The sequence below is a fragment of the Tamandua tetradactyla genome, chromosome 5 (genome assembly GCF_023851605.1).
Source record: "Tamandua tetradactyla isolate mTamTet1 chromosome 5, mTamTet1.pri, whole genome shotgun sequence".
Classification (NCBI taxonomy): Eukaryota; Metazoa; Chordata; class Mammalia; order Pilosa; family Myrmecophagidae; genus Tamandua; species Tamandua tetradactyla.
Window position 1 is genome coordinate 67,654,142 of NC_135331.1, and position 21,052 is coordinate 67,675,193.

At 35.6% G+C, this 21,052-nt stretch overlaps 1 protein-coding gene across 4 annotated transcripts in view; it reads left to right on the forward strand.

Annotated features, from left to right (window-relative positions):
• Positions 1-19,749, forward strand: part of PRKCI (protein kinase C iota) — a 108,741-nt gene extending 88,992 nt beyond the window's left edge. For 2 of the 4 annotated variants that reach the window (XM_077161018.1, XM_077161016.1), the window contains 6 exons: positions 1,134-1,221; positions 2,170-2,295; positions 3,451-3,530; positions 4,879-4,968; positions 5,371-5,486; positions 17,080-19,749. In XM_077161018.1, the coding sequence (XP_077017133.1) occupies positions 1,134-1,221; positions 2,170-2,295; positions 3,451-3,530; positions 4,879-4,968; positions 5,371-5,486; positions 17,080-17,167 (588 nt within the window). In that variant the 3' untranslated portion in view covers positions 17,168-19,749. Of the gene's footprint in view, positions 1-1,133; positions 1,222-2,169; positions 2,296-3,450; positions 3,531-4,878; positions 4,969-5,221; positions 5,343-5,370; positions 5,487-17,079 lie in introns of those variants that run through there. The other 2 variants (XM_077161015.1, XM_077161017.1) reach the window with 2 other exon arrangements.
• Positions 19,750-21,052: the final 1,303 nt, after the last annotated feature.

Genomic DNA, 21,052 nt, shown 5'->3' on the forward strand with positions numbered 1-21,052 from the left:
AAAATGTCTTTTTTACAGTTTCTCAAGAAATAACTTCCTTTCAGCTTTAATTAAGTTAATCAATCTGTTCAGGTTCTCATTGGATGCTTCTACATAATAGTTAAGCTGTAGTTGCCTATGTTCGGTTGAGTTATGTGTGGTCATTAATAATAGAAAGTCTGTAATTGTATATATATTATTCATCTTTCTCTTTGACTATCATTTTATTGTTGTTTTTTAATTTAATTGCCTTGCAGTCCAGGAATGGTCTGAATGATATCCATTCTTTGAAATACATTGAGACTTCCTTTACAACTTAGTATTTGCTCAGTTTTTGTAAATATCTTGTATGTACTTAGTATGGATATATAATCTCTGTTGCATGCAGGGAGTCTCTTGCTCTCTCTCCACACATTCACATAGAAATACATATCTGTGTGTGTGAATATTTTTTTTAGCTCTAGCTTTTGTCATATCTTTCTCAGCTTACTAATTTGGGTCTGTTTGAGCTATCATTTTCTAAAATATTACAGTCTCCTATCATCATTGGAGATTGTTAAATTTTCCTAGTAATATGTCTGTTTTATTTTTTGTTTTTTTTTTTTGAGGCTGTGTTGTTAGGTACATGCAAGTTTATATTTGTTAAACCTTCTTGATGATTATTCCTTTTATCATTTTTATGTAGTTTCTATATATATACCCTCTAGGGCCTTTTACCTTAATTTTCTCAAACTTTCTCCTAATAAAAGCTGAATGACTTGTGCCTTAGGGAAAAAGATCAGAAAGAAAATGCCATAATATCAGCAGTGGCTGTGTTAGGAAATATATAAAATGATTATTTTTCTTTTAATGAAATATGTTTATTCATATAATATAAAATTTTGTATTAAATTTTACTTGAAGAATATACATTATTTTAAATGCAATTTTACCTTAATTGATCTGAGTCTTTAGCAGCATATAACAGGCCAGGTTTTCTTTTAGGTACTTGGAGATCTTGATTTTAATCATAAAGGCAGTTACAGTAACGATACATTATTCAAGCTTAATATATTGCTTACAAAGGCTGAACTTTTATGATAGATGAAGTAGAAAAGGTGAATTTAAAACAGAATTTTGAATCTTTTTTCTGTTTCCTTTTTTTTTTTTTAAAGGAAGGATTACGGCCAGGAGATACAACCAGCACTTTCTGTGGTACTCCTAATTACATTGCTCCTGAAATTTTAAGAGGAGAAGATTATGGTAATGAATAAATAAATAGGTGATATTTTAGCTGTATGTTAGTAGATGGGTGGTTAAATGTGGTGCCAATTCCATTATACAGTTCATTCTAGTATTTTAATATTGATCTTCTTGATCCCCTAAAAACCTAAATGAAAACCTCAGTCTCTGAAATCTGAGGCAGTAGGTCCTTGGTATTCTTTCGTGATTCAGATTTGAATAATATTGGCAAATACTAAATGGTGCTAGGCACTATTCAAAGTATTTAACATATGTTAATTGAGTTCATTATCTCAGCAACCCAGTGAGGTAGCCACTGTTAATCTCCATTTTACAGATGAGGAAGCTGATGTACAGAAAATTTGAATAACTTGCCCAATGTCATAGAGCTAGGGAAGTAACAGAGGAGAGACTCAAACGTCTTAGCAGTGTGACTCCTAGAGTCTTGAACCTTTGAAAGATTATTCAGATTTCCTGGGAAGTTTCCCCAAGAATCTGAAAGATGGTAAAAAGATTGACTGCTTTTCAGAAACCGGAGGATATGTTTACTTTGAGAAAGCATTTGACTCCTTGAGTTCTTGCCCTGTGATTTCACTAGATAAAAAGGATTCTGACAGCTGTTCACAGTCTGATTTCAGAGTCCTTCAAAGATCTTCAGTCAACTAGCAAAAGATCAAATTTCAGACCAAGGGAGACTATTTCCAAGTAAATTCAATTATCTCTTCAAAACAAAATATTACATATAGAGCATGACACTGAAATCACAGACATATTTGGAAAAAGAAGCTTAGGTTTCATTTCCCATAATTCTATTTTTAAAATTATCTTTTACGTACCCACCCTTCCATGATAGTTATAATTTTTTTTGAGTTTACTTTTTTATTACGTGGTAAAATGAATCTCAAATTACTGGCTTTAAAGATTACTCAGCGGATACTTTTTTTTTGTTTTTAAATTTCTTTTCTGAAGGTTTCAGTGTCGACTGGTGGGCCCTTGGAGTACTAATGTTTGAGATGATGGCAGGAAGGTCTCCATTTGATATTGTTGGGAGTTCTGATAACCCTGATCAAAACACAGAAGATTATCTCTTCCAAGGTAATTAGCAATATTTTATAGAGGTTTTCTGTAAATAATCTAGAGCACAAATGAAGGTGAATTGAGATAGTGTTCTGGTTAGGCAAAAGGGAGAATAATCTGGACAGTGTACTCCTGCCTTAACATGTGTGATTTTGATTCCTTCTTTTATATCCTTCCCATCCCTGTAATTCTCAGTTCCATTCAACAGTTAACTTCTTATACTCAAAAAAATAACAAAAATGTTCCTTCAGAGTGTATATCCCATAGCTAAAGGTGATACTCTTTACGCATGGACGCTGAGGCTAAGTGTACAAGTCCAGGAGTTGTATAGGAAAAAAGTAGAGTACCAAGAAGATAAAGGCGACGAAAAAGTGATTAAAAGACCCATGACTGGGAATACAAAGAATTGAACAGAACAGAAACAAGCAGACATGTACCAGGACCCCCAGCACACAGTCCAAAGGAGGGCCAGCACTGTTTGCCATAAAATTCTACATTTAATGATTAAAGCCATTAAGTTATTTGAATAGATATTTCATATAATAGGAAACCCACATGGCTGTGAAACATATGGAAAGTTGTTCATCCTAAGAACTAATTGGGATACAGATTTGAAGGATTTGATTTTTAAAAAAATTATGAACTCCCATTTCTCAAATGTTTGGCAAACATTTATGTCTGATAATACGAAGTTGTATGAGAATGTGGAGCTGCTGGAACTCTCACATACTGCTGGTGGGAGTGAAAATTGGCATTTTCACATTGGAGCTTTGGAGAATAATTTGTAATGTTCTATAAAATTGAATATAATATATGCAATACCAAGTACTGTTGTAAACATTTTTAAAATACTGACTCATTTAAACTTCATAACAACCCTAAGAAGTAGGTATTATTTTTTATCCCAATTTTATAGATGAGAAAACTAGGGCACAGTAAATTGGGCAAAGAATAAAACATATGCATAGAAATAAAAACAAAACACAAATCAATGTTCACATTAAAGATTAACTCAGAAAGAGACAAATAGAATTGAGAGAATGCAGAAGGTGCTTTGGTTGTGTATGCAATGTCTAATATCTTCTATTGAAATGCCTTAAATATTTCATAATAAAAACATAAAGATTAAAGCCATGTAAAAGTTAAATATAATGCCATAATTTATCTTTCTAGTTATTTTGGAAAAACAAATTCGCATACCGCGTTCTCTGTCTGTAAAAGCAGCAAGTGTCCTGAAGAGTTTTCTCAACAAGGTATAAATTGTTTATATCAGTCTTTTGTGGTAATCTCTGCCTATATGAATGGAACTGTAAGTGGATATTCAGGCAACATAAAATTTGAAAACAGCAGAGTATTTAACTTCCTCAATTAGATCTGAAATTTGTCTCTTAATCAAAGAGTAATTGACAATTAGATCCCAGAATGGATCCCTTTCCATCTTGCCAATATGATTTGTCCCCAACTGTACATTACATACAGTATTTTTTTGATGTAAGTGATATACTCGGGGAAAAATGAATCTTTGGAGATAGCCTCAGTTCTACTCTCAGCTCTGTTTTTTTTTGCAATTCTTTGGATCATCATCCATAGAATCTATTCATCACCATATACTTAATGAACACTTGGGACAGTAGTGTTCCCTACCAGTTGTCATGTCAAACCCTATAATCAGATAAAATTCAGAAGAAAGGAAATGGTGTCTGTCTTTGACTCTTGAAGAATCTGCAAATCATTCAATTGTTTGTTGGAATTTGTAGATTAGGGTTTCAGGATGTATCTAAGATTATAATCTTGGCAATCATAAAATTGTACTTGAAATAAATGGCAGACCAGAAGAGAATTAATGTGCATTTATCTCCTAAGGTAACAGATAGGGTAATGATTCATTTTAATAAAATAAAAAGTTGAACCTTGTTGCAAATGAATATTTTATATGAACGAAGATTTCAAGTTGAAGCTTCATCTTTAACATGGTGAAAAGTGAAAATGAGAGGTGTTTGTCTGAAAAATAATGAAATGCCTATTTTATCACAGAGAAAAAGGGGAATATTTTCTCATTCATGGTGATGAATAAGCCGAGACTTCTTATATGTTGCAGTACCCTTCACAGTCTAATGATCCAAATAATGATTGTATCATTGTCTTACACAGATTATGATTTGTTGTAATCAGGAGAAAGACTTTTTAAATTAAGCTGAGAACAAACTTGTGTTGAAGTTTGGGAGTTTGCATAATTTGACTATCTCTTTAACCCATGCCAAAGAAATAGTTGGATTGGATGCTCAAATGATGCTCCTGCCCACTTTTTCCTTTTATTATTATTTCTCAAGAATTAAATTCTTTCTCAAGAATTTAATCTAATTGATTAAAGTTCTTTGCTTTAATTAGATGATATGTATAGAGAGAGCCATAAGGAAATCTTACCCATCAAAAGTTTCAGATAACTCAATTGTACAGTGCTGTACTTTCTTGAAATAAAAGGCAGACAACTCCAGCTTCAGAAATAAAAATATATAGGAGGCACGAAACACGCATCACAAAGATTATTTATTTTAAAATATGATATTGATGCAATTCTTGAAACATTTCTTTCGACCATAGGACCCGAAGGAACGATTGGGATGCCATCCTCAAACAGGATTTGCTGATATTCAGGGACACCCGTTCTTCCGAAATGTTGATTGGGATATGGTATGTAAATTTTGGTTGCTTTCTGTATTAAGTTGCATTTCATCTTGGACCAAATTTTATCATCTTAAAAGAATATTCAGAAATCAGCATATCACAGTTTAAATAACTTAAAACCACTCTAAAGTGCTTTTTAAAAAAAAGTTTAAAACAAAAAAGCTTAGTATATTAATGTAATGAAGCAGGTTATAATATTAATGATGCCTTTGTCAATATTCAGATTTGTAAATTATGTCCATCATTGTTAATATTGTAGAACCATGCCTAGGAGTTCACCTTTCACTTAATCCTGGGAAACATCTGAGAGCAAAGGAGAAATATAGAGAAGAATGAAGTTTTTCTAAGAATGCATACTTGAGCTATCATCCAATATGTCTTGAGCTGTCATCCAATATGTCTTTCTAGATGGAGCAAAAGCAAGTGGTACCTCCCTTTAAACCAAACATTTCTGGGGAATTTGGTTTGGACAACTTTGATTCTCAGTTTACTAATGAACCTGTCCAGCTCACTCCAGATGATGAGTAAGTAATACTGTACACTGAAATATTTTTCAAGTTCTTTGAAAGCCCAATGTTTAGTGGCCATTCAATTTTTCATTATCAGATTATACTATAATTTATCTAACTATTCAGTTACTTTATATTTTAATCCATTATACTATAATAAACTATAGTGATAACTACCATTTATTTCCTACTAGCTTTATTTGCATTATCTCTAATTCTTACAACAACTTTGCAAAGTAGTTATTGTTGTCTTCACTTTACAGATGAGAAAACCAAAGCTCAGAGGGGTTAGGTAAAGTTACAGAGCTATCAGGTGGCAGAGTCAGGATGCAAACCCAAATGTGCTCTTTTCCTGCGCTGCACTGTTTCCCCATTTTTGTCTGCATTCCCAAGTATTACCTGAAGATACGTTCCTAGAAAGGGAATTAGGTCAAAGGGTATGAAATTTGTAAAGCTCTTGATATATGTTGCCAAAATGCATTTTTTAAAATTTATTTTTATTCTTTTAAAATTTTTATTAATGAAACTAATCAACATACAATATGAACATTCTTTTTTTTTTCATCACATAGTTGTATTTTCATCATCATGGACATTTCTTAGAACATTTGCATCAATTCAGAAAAAGAAATAAAAAGAAAACAGAAAAGAACATTCATACATAGCATACCCCTTACCCCTCCCATTCATTGGTCACTAGCATTTCGATCTACTAAATTTATCTCAACATTTGTTCCCCCTTTTATTTATTTATTTTTAATCCACATGTTTTACTCAGTTGTCCATATGGTAGATAAAAGAAGCATCAGACACAAGGTTTTCACAATCACATAGTCATGTTGTGAAAGCTATATCATTATACAATCATCTTCAACAAAAATGGCTATAGGAACACAGCCCTACATTTTCAGGCAGTTCCCTCCAACCTCTCTGTTACGCCTTAACTAAAAAGGTGATATCTATCTAATGCGTAAGAATAACGGACAGGATAACCTCTCAACTCTGCTTGGAATCTCTCAGCCATTGACACTTTATTTTGTCTCACTTCTCTCTTCCCCCTTTCGGTTGAGAAGGTTTTCTCAATCCCTTGGTGCCAAGTCCCAGCTCATTCTAGGATTTCTGTCCCACATTGCCAGGAAGGTCCACACCCCTGGGAGTCATGTCCCATGTAGAAAGGGGGAGGGCAGTAAGTTTGCTTGGTGTGTTGGCTGGAGAGAGAGGCCACATCTGAGCAACAAAAGGGGTTCTCTTGGGGGTAACTCTTAGGCCTAATTTTAAGTATGCTTTGCCTATCCTTTTGGGAGTCAGTTTCATATGAACAAACCCCAAGATCGGGTGCTCAGCCTATTGTTTTGATTGGACCCATTGCTTGTGAGAATATCAAGAATTCTCCACTTGGGGAAGTGGAATTTTCCCCCTTTCTTACCATTCCCCCAAGGGGACGTTACAAATACTTTTTAATTCATGGTTCAAATCCTTCTGGATTTATCGAGACATTACTCTGGACCAACCTATGAAATCTCATGCCCTACTCAAAGTTCCATGAACTTATGGTGTTCAGTTAAGCTGTCCACGTAAGTTATAATAGGAAATGCACTACTCAAAATATAAATTTTGTACCAAATAAACATTTTTTGCTTTAGTCTCGCACATAAGTTAAAGTTTTAAAATATTTATTACCAACTGTTTTCAACACCCTGCATTATTAACAGTCCTTTGTTCTTCCTCATGCAAAACATTTTTAAATTTGTACACTTAGTCACTGTCATTATACACTCTAGGCATTCCTAGGTTATACCATCTCAGTCTTTATCATCTATCTTTCCTTCTGATTTCATTTGTGTCCCCAGCCTCCTCCATCATTCTCACATTCAGCTTCATTCAGTCTTCTAACATGATTGTATTCCAGTTAGGTGGTATTATGCTACCATTTCTGAATTTTTACAATCAGTCCCGTTGCACAATCTGTATCCCTTCAGTTCCAATTACCCAATCTCTACCCTATTTCTATCTCCTGATGACCTCTGTTCTTAAACGAAATTATCCAGGTTCATTCACTAATGTTAGTTCATATCAGTGAGACCATACAGTATTTGTCCTTTTGTTTCTGGCTAATCTCACTCAGCATGATATCCTCAAGGTCCATGCATGTTGTTACATTCTTCATAACTTTATTCTATCTTACAGCTGCATAATATTCCATCATGTGTATATACCACAACTTGTTTAGCCACTCATCTGTTGATGGACATTTTTGCTGTTTCCATCTCTTGGCAATTGTAAATAATGCTGCTATAAACATTGGTGTGCAAATGTCTGTTTGTGTCTTTGCCCTCATGTCCTCTGAGTAGATACCTAGCAATAGTATTGCCAGGTCATATGGCAATTCTGTACTTAGCTTTCTGAGGAACCACCAAACTGCCTTCTACAGCAGTTGTACCATTTGACATTCCCCCCAGCAGTGGATAAGTGTACCTCTTTCTCCACATTCTCTCCAGCACTTGTCATTTTCTGTTTTATTGATAATGGCCATTCTTGTGGGTGTGAGATGAGATCTCATTGTGATTTTAATTTGCATTTCCCTAACAGCCAGGAAAGTTGAGCATCTTTTCATGTGCTTGGGCCATTTGTATTTCCTCTTCTGAGAAGTGTCTGCTCAAGTCCTTTGCCCATTTTGTAATTGGGTTGTTTGTCTTTTTGTTGTTGAGTTGAACACTCTCTTTATATATTCTGGATACTAGACCTTTATCTGATGTATCGTTTCCAAATATTGTCTCCCGTTGTGTAGGCTGCCTTTTTTTTTTCTTTATTGACAGGTTCTTTGATGCACAGAAGTGTTTGATTTTAAGAAATTCCCATGTCTTTCTTTCCTTTCCTTTCCTTCCTTCCTTCCTTCCTCCCTCCCTCCCTCCCTCCCTCCCTTCCTCCCTCCCTCCCTTCCTACCTCCCTCCCTTCCTTCCTTCCTCTCTCTCTTTCTTTTTCCTCTCTCTCTTTCTTTTTCCTTTCTTTCCTTTCTTCCTTTCCTTTCTTTCTTTCCTTTCTTTCTTGCTCATGCTTTGGGTGTAAGGTCTAGGAAACTGCCTCCTATTTATAAGATTTATAAGATATTTCCCTACATTTTCTTCTAACAGTTTTATGGTCTTTGATCTAATATTTAGGTCTTCGATCCATTTTGAGTTAATTTTTGTATAGAGTGTGAGATATGGATCCTCTTTCATTCTTTTGCATGTGAATATCTAGTTCTCTAGGCACCATTTATTGAAGAGACTGTTCTGTCCCAGGTAAGTTGGTTGACTGCCTTATCAAAGATCAATTGCCCATAGATGAGAGGGTCTATATCTGAACACTTTATTCTATTCCATTGGTCAGTATATCTATCTTTATGCCAGTACCCTGCTGTTTTGACCACTGTAGCTTCGTAATATGCCTTAAAGTCAGATGTCGTGAGACCTCCGACTTCGTTTTCTTTTTCAGGATACTTTTAGCTATTCGGGGCGCCCTACCCTTCCAGATAAATTTGGTTATTGGTTTTTCTATTTCTGAAAAATAAGTTTTTGGGATTTTAATTGGTATTGCGTTGAATCTATAAATCAGTGTAGGTAGAATTGACATCTTAACTATAGTTAGTCTTCCAGTCCATGAACACGGTATGCCCTTCCATTTATTTAGGTCTTCTGTGATTTCTTTTGACAATTTCTTGCAGTTTTCTTTGTATAGGTCTTTTATCTCTTTAGTTAAATTTATTCCTAAATATTTTATTCTTTTGGTTGCATTTATAAATGGAATTTTTTTCTTGGTTTCCCTCTCAGAAACCAATTTTGTTGAGGAGTTTTACATCTATATTCATTAGAGAAATTGCTCGTAGTTTTCTGTTTTTGTAATATCTTTGTCTGGCTCTGGTATGAGGGTGATGTTGGCTTCGTAGATTGAGTTTCATAGAATAGCTTTCTGTCCTCTTCAGTTTTTTTGGAGAGTTTGAGCAGGATTGGTATTAATTCTTTCTGGAATGTTTGGTAGAATTCACATGTGACCATCTGGTCCTGGACTTTTCTTTTGGGGGAGCTTCTTAATGAGTGATTCAATTTCTTTACTTGTGATTGGTTTGTTGAGGCTGTCTATATCTTCTAGAGTCAATGTTGGTTGTTCACGCCTTTCTAGGAAGTTGTCCATATCATCTGCATTGTCGAGTTTATTAGCCTAAAGTTGTTCATAGTATCCTGTCATTACTTCCTTTATTTTTGTGGGGTCCGTGGTTATGTCTCCTCTTCCATTTCTGATTTTATTTATTTGCATCCTCTCCCTTCTTTTTGTCAACCTTGCTAAGGGTCCCATCAATCTTGTTGATTTTCTCACTGAACCAACTTTTGGTTTTGTTGATTTTCTTGATTGTTTTCATATTCTCAATTTCATTTATTTCTGGTCTAATCTTCATTATTTCTTTTCCTTTTGCTTGCTTTGGTGTTAGTTTGCTGTTCTTTCTCTAGTTCTTCCAAGTGGACAGTTAATTCCTCAATTTTTGCTCTTTCTTCTTTTTTGATAGAGACACTTAGGGCAATAAATTTCCCCTTATCATTGCCTTTCCTGCATCCCATAAATTTTGATATGTCATGTTTTCATTTTCATTTCCCTCGAGATATTTATTGATTTCTTTGTAATTTCTTCCTTAATGCACTGGTTGTTTAGGAGTGAGATGTTGAGCCTCCATATGTTTGTGAATTTTCTGTCAGTCTGCCTATTATTGATTTCCAACTTCATTCCTTTATGATCTGAGAAAGTGTTTTTATGATTCAGTCTTTTTGAATTTATTGAGACTTGCTTTGTGACCCAGCATATGGTCTATCCTTGAGAATGATCCATGAGCACTTGAGAAAAAGGTATATCCTGCTGTTGTGGGGTATAATGTTCTATAAATGTCTGTTAAGTCGAGCTCATTTATTGTGTTATTCAATTCTCTGTTTCTTTACTGACCCTCTGCCTAGATGTTCTGTCCATTGATGAAAGTGGTGAATTGAAATCTCTAACTATTCTGGTAGATGTGTCTATTTCTCTTTTCAGTGTTTGCCTCGTGTATTTTGGAGCATTCAGGCTCAGTGCATAAATATTTATGATTGTTATGTCTTTTTGTTGAATTGTCCCTTTTATTAATGCATAGTATCCTTCTTTGCCTGTTTTAGCTGTTTTACATTTGAAGTTTAATTTGTTGGATATTAGTATAGCTACTCCTGCTCTTTTCTGATTGTTGTTTGCATGGAATATCTTTTCCCAACCTTTCACTTTCAACCTATGTTTATCCTTGGGTCTAAGATGCATTTCCTGTAGACAGCATATAGACGGGTCCTGTTTTTTAATCCATTCTGCCAGTCTGTGTCTTTTTATTGGGGAGTTTAATTCATTTACGTTTAGTGTTATTACTAAGGGCAGTATTTTCTTCTACCATTTTGCCTTTTGGATTTGATATGTCATATCTAGTTTTCCTTCTTTTTACCTTTACTGATAGTCTTCTTTCTACACTCTTTTCCACACCTCTCTCTCCTGTCTTTTCTTATCTGTCTCTAGGACTCCCTTTAGTATTTCTTGCAGAGCCGGTGTCTTGGTCACAAATTCTCAGTGATTTTTTGTCTGAAAATGTTTTAATTTCCCCCTCATTTTTGAAGAATAATTTTGCTGGATATAGAATTCTTGGTTGGCAGTTTTTCTCTGTGGTAAATATATCATACCACTATCTTCTCACCTCCATGGTTTCTGCTGAGAAATCTACGTATAGTCTTACTGGGCTTCCCCTGTAGGCGATGGGCTGCTTTTCTCTTGCGGCTTTCAAGATTCTTTTTCTCTTTGACATCTAACATTCTGATTAGTAAGTGTCTTGAAGTACATCTATTGGGATCTATTCTGTTTAGGGTATGCTGCAATTCTTGGTTCTGTAATTTCAAGTCTTTCATAAGAGTTGGGAAATTTTCAGTGATAATTTCCTTCATTAGTTTTTCTCTTCCTTTTCCCTTCTCTTCTCCTTCTGGGACACCCGCAACACATATATTCATGTGCTTCATGTTGTCATTCAATTCCCTGAGTCCCTGCTCATATATTTCCCTTCTTTTCCCTATAGTTTCTTTTGCTTGTAGGATTTCAGATGTCCCATCCTCCAGTTCACTAATCCTATCTTCTGCCTCTGGAAATCTAACATTGTAGGTTTCCATTGTTTTTTTTATCTCTTCTACTGTACCTTTCATTCCAATAAGTTCTGCGGTTTGTTTTTTCAGACTTTTAATTTCTACTTTTTGTTCGTCCTTTGCCTTCTTTATATCCTCCCTCAATTCATTGATTTGATTTTTGATGAGATTTTCCATGTCTGTTTGAACATTCTGAATTAATTGTTTCAACTCCTGTATCTCATTTGAATAGTTGGTTTGTTCCTTTGACTGGGCCATATCTTCAATTTTGCTAGTATGATTTGTTAGTTTTTTGCTGGTGTCTAGGCATTTAATTTCCTTAATTAGTTTATTCTGGAGATTGTTTTCACTTTTTTTACCTAGGATTTTCTTGATGGATGACTTTGTTGTCTGTTTTTTTTTTTTTTTTTTTTTGACATTCAGTTCAGCTTTTTCTCTAGCTTAGGATTTGTTTAACAGATCAGAATTTTTCAGTTCTTGTTTTCTTGTTTCTTGCCTTGCCTGTATGGTGCCTTTTTCACTCCCTTAGGAGGTACTACTTAGGTATTATAGACCCTAGCTAGATTTTCCCAGACCAAACTGGCCTCCTCTCAGGAGGAAAGAGTCACCTGCATCCGTTTTCCCTGAGATTGAGACCCAGCAGATTGAAAGGCTTTCCTATGAAGCCTCTGGGCTCTCCGTTTTCCCTATCCTGCCCAGTGTGTGGCTGTCTGCCTGCAGGTCCCACCAGCATAATGTGATGTGGTATCTTTAACTTCAGCAGACTCTACCTGCTGGGGGTGTTTTAGAGACAGAGGAGAGGTTGTAGTCTGACTTTAATCACTTCCCTTTTCCAGATTCTGGGGTCTGAACTCCTTGAGGGAGCGATTCCACCTGGGCTGGGCTCCACCCCTTTTGTGGGGAAGGCACAGGCTCCAGACAAATACTCAAACAAGCTTAATTCTACCTATGCCTGGGGCACTGGAGCCCACAAGCCTTGCACTGTACTAAAAGAGCAGTCAAACTGTAGAAGCACAGCCACCAAAACTAAAGAGAAAAATCCTTTTCAGAGCAGGACACCCATTCCTTTGGTTTGCCAATAAAGAGCTTAAGTTGGTATGTTGCTCTGTGTATCTCCAGGTCCTATGTGCCCCCTCCTTTCCTTCAGGGCCCAGACCTTTTCAAATCCAAAAAAAGTTATTTTTTTTCTTTCTTTTTCTTTTTCTGTCAGCCCTGCCCCCTCTGCCAGGGCAAAAACCAGCGACCTCTGCTTTTATTCGAGGTTCAGCTGAGCTGGGGGCCTATTTTTAGTAGTCAGGGTTTGTTAATTAATTCCACAATTGGAGTTTGGTTGTGCTCCGCCCCTGCTGCTGGTAAACTCTCTTTCCTTTACCCTCTGGGAAGCAGCCTGTGGGGGATGGGTGCTGGCCACCATGGTTTGGGGAACTCACACTTCTGGGTGGAATCACAGCTGGTTCAGCTGGTCCAGACTGGTGTAGTCTGTGTGTTCAGTCACCGATGTGGTCCCAGCAGTTGTTCCATACTGTTCCTGGCTATTTATTAGCTGCTCTGGAGGATGAACTAAATCCCACACCTTGCTAAGCCGCCATCTTGGCCAAGACTCCAAAATGCGTTTTTAAAAGATAAATGGCATCTTATCGAATCAAACGAGCAGTGATCTGAAATATTTTTTTGTGTTTATATTTCATCTTTTGAAAGTAGAGTTTAAAATAATTTGGGGGTATTTTGATTATTTGCATGTCATTGCAGATTTATCCTTTATTATATTAAGAAGGCCCTTATTGCTTGGTAGTCATTCTTATCATATTCCTCACAACAGCTGTTCCAGACTATCTCTACACTTTAGAAATTTTCAATCCTACCCCTGCCTCCATCCCTTTTAATGGGTTCCCCTTGTCTTACTGAGGTTGTGAGGATTGAGACTCTCTGGTTGGAGCTTCTTGCTGCCTTTCCAACTGTCACCAGACCACCTTGCATCTCTGAATTGTACTCTAACTCTTCTCAGCCTTTTCCTTTCTTTGTACTCTTTTGCAAGGTGTGCCCAACCTGTTTCCTTGGTTTCTTCCTGGATTTCACTTTGTCGGTTACCTCATTACTCCACCTTCTGCACTCTCTCTTTCCAGCTTCATTCCCTCTGCCTACAAACATGCTCAGATACCTTTATCCTAATTTTCTCCCCTGAATCTTAGCACCTCTTTTATCCAACATATTTTTTCTCATTTTCCTTTCATCTTCAAACTTTTGCTTTAATAGTTAATAGATGTTTGTGGTAAAATAAACATACGCATATCTGTCAAACTCCTTCAGAGTAATCAACACTGATTGTCTTGTACTTTGTTACTGCCATTATTTAAACCCTTTACAATTGAACCTACTCTTTGAGCATTTTTTTTTTGTATGCTGTATGTCAGGCGTCACATTTCATTCGTTTTCCATGTGAATATCCCCTTATTGCAGCACCATTTGTTGAATTTTTATTTCATTTATTTTTTCTTTCTTTTTCATTTGTTTGTTTGGGGGAAGTGCATAGGCCAGGAATCAAACCCAGGTCTCCCACATGGTAGGCGAGAATTCTGCCCCTGAACTACCCTTGCACGTCTCTGTACTCTTAGCTTTTGAGGTTTGAATTGACTTCTTAATTTATAAATTTAAAAACATATTTTTTTGTCAGTCCTCATCTCCCCTCATGTCTGTAAAGCATTTTACACCTTAGATGACACTGTCCATCTAAACGCTTCATTTCTATGACTTCTGTCATCTTTTTTTCTGTACCCTCTTGATACCAGGATGCTCCCTGGTTCTTTATTCTTTGTTATATGCAGTCTGTACCTAGGAGATTTCAGCCAGCTCTGTAGCATGGATACCAGCTATTTAAATAACTCCCGGGTAAATCAGCAATTAGTTATTGAGGGAAAGCCTTTCTGCTAGACATTTGACATTCAGAGATGATCAAGACATAGTCCAGTGTCACAGAAAGCTTACTCTCAGGCAGAGGAGAGAGATGTACCAAAACATTTCTGATGGCATGATGTATTAGAAAGAACACTGGATTTAATAAAAAAATAGGAGTTTGAATCCCAATTCCACCTCTTACCAACTGGGTAACTTTGGGTGTGAATTGCATAATTGATCCTATGTCTTCTTGTACCGCCTACCTCACAATGTTGCTGTGAAGAATAAATAAAAGATGGTTTCTAAAGCACCTAACCCCAGCCCTGATATCTCTCTGGAGCTACATCCCATCTGCTTATTTAACATCTCCCCTTGTTGTCAAGCAAGCATCTCAAATATAATATGTCTAAAATCAAAATAATAACCCTTTTTATGGTCTCTTTTTCTGTTGCTCCTAATCAGTTCCTTGTTTGGGTTTTTTGTTTTTGTTTTTGTTTTTTTACCTGTTTCTGACACTCAAAATGTCAGTCGTTGTTGACTCCTTTCCTTAACAGACTATATGACCTTCAGTTGCAAAGTCCTTGCCTTTATTTATCCTTGACTTCATTTATATCAGATCCTTCTTTTCCATTTCCATTGCCATAACCCATTCAGATCTCTTTCAGATCATACCTATAGTATTGCACCAGCCTCTAATTAGTCTTCTTCACTCCCCTTTTCTTTGCCACCCATTCTGCACACCTCTTGTGTTCCCCTTATTTATTTATTTTTAATCCATATTTTTTACTCATCTGTCAATATCATAGATACAAGGAGCATCAGACACAGGGTTTTCACAATCACATAGTCACACTGTGAAGGCTATATCATACATTCATCTTCAAGAAACATGGCTACTGGAACGGAACACAGCTCTACAGTTTCTGGCAGTTCCCTACAGCCTCTCTAATACACCTTAAACCAAAAAGGAGATATGTATAAAATGCCTAAGAATAACCTCCAGGATAACCTCTCACCTCTGTTTGAAATCTCTCAGCCACTGCCACTTTATATATTTTGTCTCATTTCTCTCTTCCCCTTTTTGGTTGAGAAGATTTTCTCAATCCCTTGATGCTTTGTCCCAGCTCATTCTAGGATTTTTGTCCCACATTGCCAGGGAGGTTTACACCCCTGGGAGTCATGTCCCACATAGAGAGGGGGAGGGCAGTGAGTTTGCTTGCTAGTATTGGCTGAGAGAGAGAGATAGGCCACATCTGAGCAACAAAAGAGGTTCTCTGGGGTGACTCTTAGGCCTAATTTTAAGTAGGCTTAGTCTGTCCTTTGTGGGATTAAGTTTCATATGAACAGACCCCAAGATTGACACTCCTTCTTTAACTCCTTTAATCGGAAACTCTTACATTGCCTATCAAATAAAATCTATCCCCTTGGCTAGCATTTAAGACCCCATCATCTGCTCCCGCCTGCATTTCTGGCTGAATCTCTCACTATAACTTGAACACTTTGTTCTCATCAGTTCAGTTACTTACTGTTCCTTAATAAGCGTGCCAATACTTTTGGTCATGCTATTTCCTCTCTATTCTTCAATTGTTTTTACCTATTGAAATCTTCCCCATCTTTCAGATGAACTTAAATTCAATTAGATCCTTGATAGATCAAGTTGAAAATCCTTAGTGTAAGCATTGCTGGCTTCTTTCATACCCATATTATCTTCCTTTTCAGCATCATCTGCCATTAAACAGCCTTCTATTCCTGTATTCCAACTCTAATAAATCACTTGCATTTTCACAGACATACCATAATCTTTCTTAATTCTATTCAGTAAATATTTGTGGAATGAATGCTGCCTTCTTTGATATCTCCAAGAAAAATCACCCCTTTCTTTAAAAGTTCTGTGGTTACAACAGGGCTGTTTGTACTGTAGGAAACTTAGCAGATACTGCTTTCTCTCATGGTTTTCTAGTATATGGGTTACCTTCCCTCTTGACAGGAGAGACTGTATCCTGTCTAACTTTGGGTTTTGTATGTGGCATGGACACATACCCAGTGTAGCAGAATGCCGGCCTCTCCACTCCCTGTGACCCAGCATTCCCCTGTGGTGTTCTCTTATGCTGGGTCTCTCAGTGTACTTGTTCCTATTGCTCTTTCCTTTTGGCAAACTTCTGGGCCTTCTCTTCACTGTCTTCCATCTGAAAGTGACTACTAAAGTGAATGCTAATCAGACCTGGATGCTCCTCTATAATTAAGAATGTTGTTCATGTCAGAATCTCAGATGAACTGGAATTGTTTCACTACCTGTGCATTTTTTATTGCCTGTCTTCAGTTTTGAACTACCTAGTCATTCTAAGCTTCCTTATGGACTAAATAGTTTTGTTTTAGTAGTTTTTATTCATGATTGTTCTAGAAAATATTTTGGGATTAATCTAAGATCTGGTAGAATTTAAAACATAATTTATGTAATTACCCTTATTTTTTGTTTAAAATTCTGTTTTACCACTTAAAAATTCAAGAAATTTTCATAATGAAAATGAACTTATTTTGTTTTCAACAGTGACATTGTGAGGAAGATTGACCAGTCTGAATTTGAAGGTTTTGAATATATCAACCCTCTTTTGATGTCTGCAGAAGAATGTGTCTAATCTTCATTTTTCAACTGTGCATTTTGCTCTGCGGCCATTTAATGCATGGATATATACATTACCAGCCTGGATACAATGATATAGATTTAAAAAGTAACCATTTTGCATTTTCCCCCTACAAAAAAGCATTCAGTATCTTCTATTATTGACTGTAGGAGTCAATTATTTTATCTAAATTTAGCTGTGAGAAAAATTGAAACTAATTTTCAGACAATCGTGTCAAATTTTAGTTGTACTGGTTGTTCAGTAGCTACTGATGAGTAATGAAGTTATCTTTCTTGTTTAATGGAAATACTTGCCACTGCTGTTAGAAGAGAATATTTGCTTTGTTGAGCACATAGTAGGATTACATTATAAGCCTCCATTATTTTTGTCTTTGTCTTAAGTTGTTTAAGTTTGGAGTAAAAAAAAGATTAATTCAAAATGTAACACCTTTTTATGTTACCTGTTAGTTTCTAGGTTCTTTATGTTTAAAAATTCAACTGTAAGTTTCATTGCCCTGGATAATTAAATTACTGATTTTAAGGCAAAACCGTTATTAAATTGATTGGTAATAAAAAAGTATTGCTTGCTTAGAATTGGGAACACAGATTCCTCTTGTGGAAAAATAATACACATTTTATTAAGAATTAAATTTCAAATCATTAGCTCATTTTCAAAAATTGGTGCAAGTGGTTCTGAGCTTGTCCCTTTAGCCAGAACTTTAATTAGGTGTTAATAAATAAAGTTCAGAGGATGCAAGATGCAGTTGAATGGAAATTTTCTCAGAATATAGAAAAGAAAAAGAAAAATATAAAACAGAACCAGAAAAGTACAATGTTAATATTTATTTCTTATTGGAGAGTGAATTCCACAATGGCTTTTTATAATTTTATTTAAATAATGAGGAGCACTCTTTACCAAACTTGGAAAAGTATTCTATTATTCATTGGATGCAGAATGTATATATTTTTTCTTGTAATTTAGTATATAGGAAAAGAATGTATTTTCCAAGTAGTGAATCTTAATTATGCTCTGCCCCCCCCCCCCAAAAAAAAAAAAAAAACCCACATTGTCCATCTATTTGGGATTCTAGTTATGGAGTCTTCTTCAATGAAGTCCAAAAAATAGTAAGTAAACATAACTAAATATTCAGGACATAAACATACACTCATATATATCCTCTTTCTGTCTTTTTAAGTGAATTTTTGTTAGGTTGGTAATAGATGTACTACAAAGTAGTTTCAGGGGCAGAGTTCTTCAGACTACTTTTTATTAATATTAGTGTTATTATTTAAAGAGGTGCCAGATATCATCCTGCTGTTCTTTAAATTTTTTTTTTATGAAAAGGGACTTGAATAACTGTGATTCATCTAAATTACTTATTGTCTGATCTGAGTTAAATTTAATTTTAGGGGAAGCTATCTAGTCTTAAATTTAGAATGATTTAAAATTTGTGGGCATTTAATAAATATCTTTTTGGAAGCTACATTTCACTAGAAATGTAATTTTTTCAAAGTTGCTGGCCATTACTACTCTCTTTTCTTTAAATAACTAAGACTGCAAGCAATGAAAACCTCAAAGAAAAATGTTTATATATAATCACATGTTTATTTGAAAAGTATTTGCTTCTCTTAATACCTGAAACTTATTTGTTTTAAAGTAAAAAGCAGTATTCACTTAAATCATAAACTTTTAAAGAAATCTGATATCTTATGTCAGAAATGTGTTTATGATCTTGCTTTTAAGTGGTGCTGTTTTTCCCTGAAGCATTAATTTTCAAGTTCCAGAGAACTTGGAATAATCACCTAGGAAGTTTATTTAAAATGCACATTCACTGGCCCACCTCAGAATTCCAATGTGCTTTTGGAGCTTATTTTGAAAAATGTTCCGGTAGAGTTACCCTTTTCTTTTTCCTGTGGCTAAATATGAGAAAGAATATTCATGATAAAGCATTTTGAGGAGGGGATAGTGACTTACAGTCTAAGCCACAATTTTAAACAAATTTTAAATGAATTCTTCAAGTTAAATATCTTCTCAAAAAAGAAATTTAACAGTTGTATACCAATAATAATACAAATGAGCATTTTTCTATGATGAGGTTTTAACCATTATTCAGGGTAGTCTTTTGTTTTTAAATGTTTTTTAACTAATAAGAGCTAATGTGTATATTTTATACAGAAATGCATTACAAATATGTTTTTAATTGTGTTCTGTTTTTTCAGTCTTTAAGTGCCATGCCAATTCTTTTTATATTATAGAAGTTCTGGCAAAATACTCACCGGGGAATAAGGTGGTGGAATTTTGGCTGGAATTCCACCAGAATGGCTGGAATTTTGGTGTTCTAAGAAAAATTTTATTTTGCGTAAGCATAATATTTGTGGTCAGATCATTTTATATATATATATATATCTAGTCCGGATTGGATACCAGGTACTGTTCAGTATCGGTACATTTACTTTTTTAAAATTTAGGAGTTTTTTTGGTCATGTAGAATACTGCCTTTGTCATCATAATGAAATCTATATTTGTGCCCACCCCCACCCCCCCCTTTTTTTTTACTTTAAATCTTTAAATAAAGTGTTTAATACCCATCTAGAGTGGAACATTTTTAATGTGTATCATTTCAGAAATTTGTGTAAGAAAGATATGTCAAAATTTGTTCAAGAAGTAAAATGAAAATTTTAGTTTGGAATTTTGCTGGGCTTAGGCAGAATTCTGATAGTACTGATGCTATATTGTAGACATATGCTCATAAAATATTCTCTGGTGTATTTTTAAACTAACCTTTTTGTGCACCTCTTCTGTTGGAAAGCAAATTAGTAGAAATCAGTTGAACACAGAGCATTTTAACTGGTTTTTAAAAACTGAAGGTTCTACAGCTATCTACTCTGTTCTAAAGTTCCAGAATTTCTCCCTTCTCAATTATAGCTAGTATACATATGTAAACAGGTCCCATACTTACAACCCTTTTCGTGTTAACTTTTCCTCCTTCCACAAAAAGAGTGAAATCTATAGTACCTTTGCTTTTTTCTTCATTGAATTGAATTGTCAGAAAACAAAGCCTGTACATTTAAATCGCCAAAGACTGATCTCCTCTGTCTTCTCCATTATTTTATTCTTATTTCAATTCCTGCTATCAAAATGGATTTACAGGTGGTAGTAATGGCGTGCTGTCCAGGCAATTCCCTGTGCCAAATCATAAATTTGGTTGTTTTCTGTGAGCTAGTAAAGTCCTAAAATAGAACTCCAGTTGGAGCTTGAAGCTAAGGTAATTTGCAATATGGCAGTTCAGTCATAGGGTGTTCTAGTTTGTTAGCTGCCGGAATGCAATATACCAGAAATGGAATGGCTTTCGAAAGGGGGAATTTAATGAGTTGCTAGCTTACAGTTCTAAGGTCGAGAAAATGCCCCAATTACAAGTCTATAGAAATGTCTGATCAAAGGCATCCAGGGAAAGATACCTTGGTTCAAGAAGGCCGATAAGTTCAGGGTTTCTCTCAAGTGAGAAGGCACGTGGCGAACACAATCAATTTCTCTCTCATCTGGAAAGGCACATGGTGAACACGGTCAGGGTTCCTCTCTCATTTGGAAGGGCTCATGGCAAACATGGTGTCATCTGCTTGCTTCTTCTCCTGGCGTCCAGTTTCATGAAGCTCCCGGGGAGGCATGTTCCTTCGTCATCTCCAAAGGTTGCTGGCTGGTGGACTCTGCTTCTTGTGGTTATGTTGTTCTGTTCTGCTCTCTCTGAATCTCTTATTCTCCCAAATGTTTCCTCTTTTATAGGACTCCAGTAAACCAACCAAGACCCACCCAAATGGGTGGAGATATGTCGTCACCTAATCCAGTTTAACAACCACTCTTGACTAAATCACATCATCCAGGGAGATGATCTGATTATAGTTT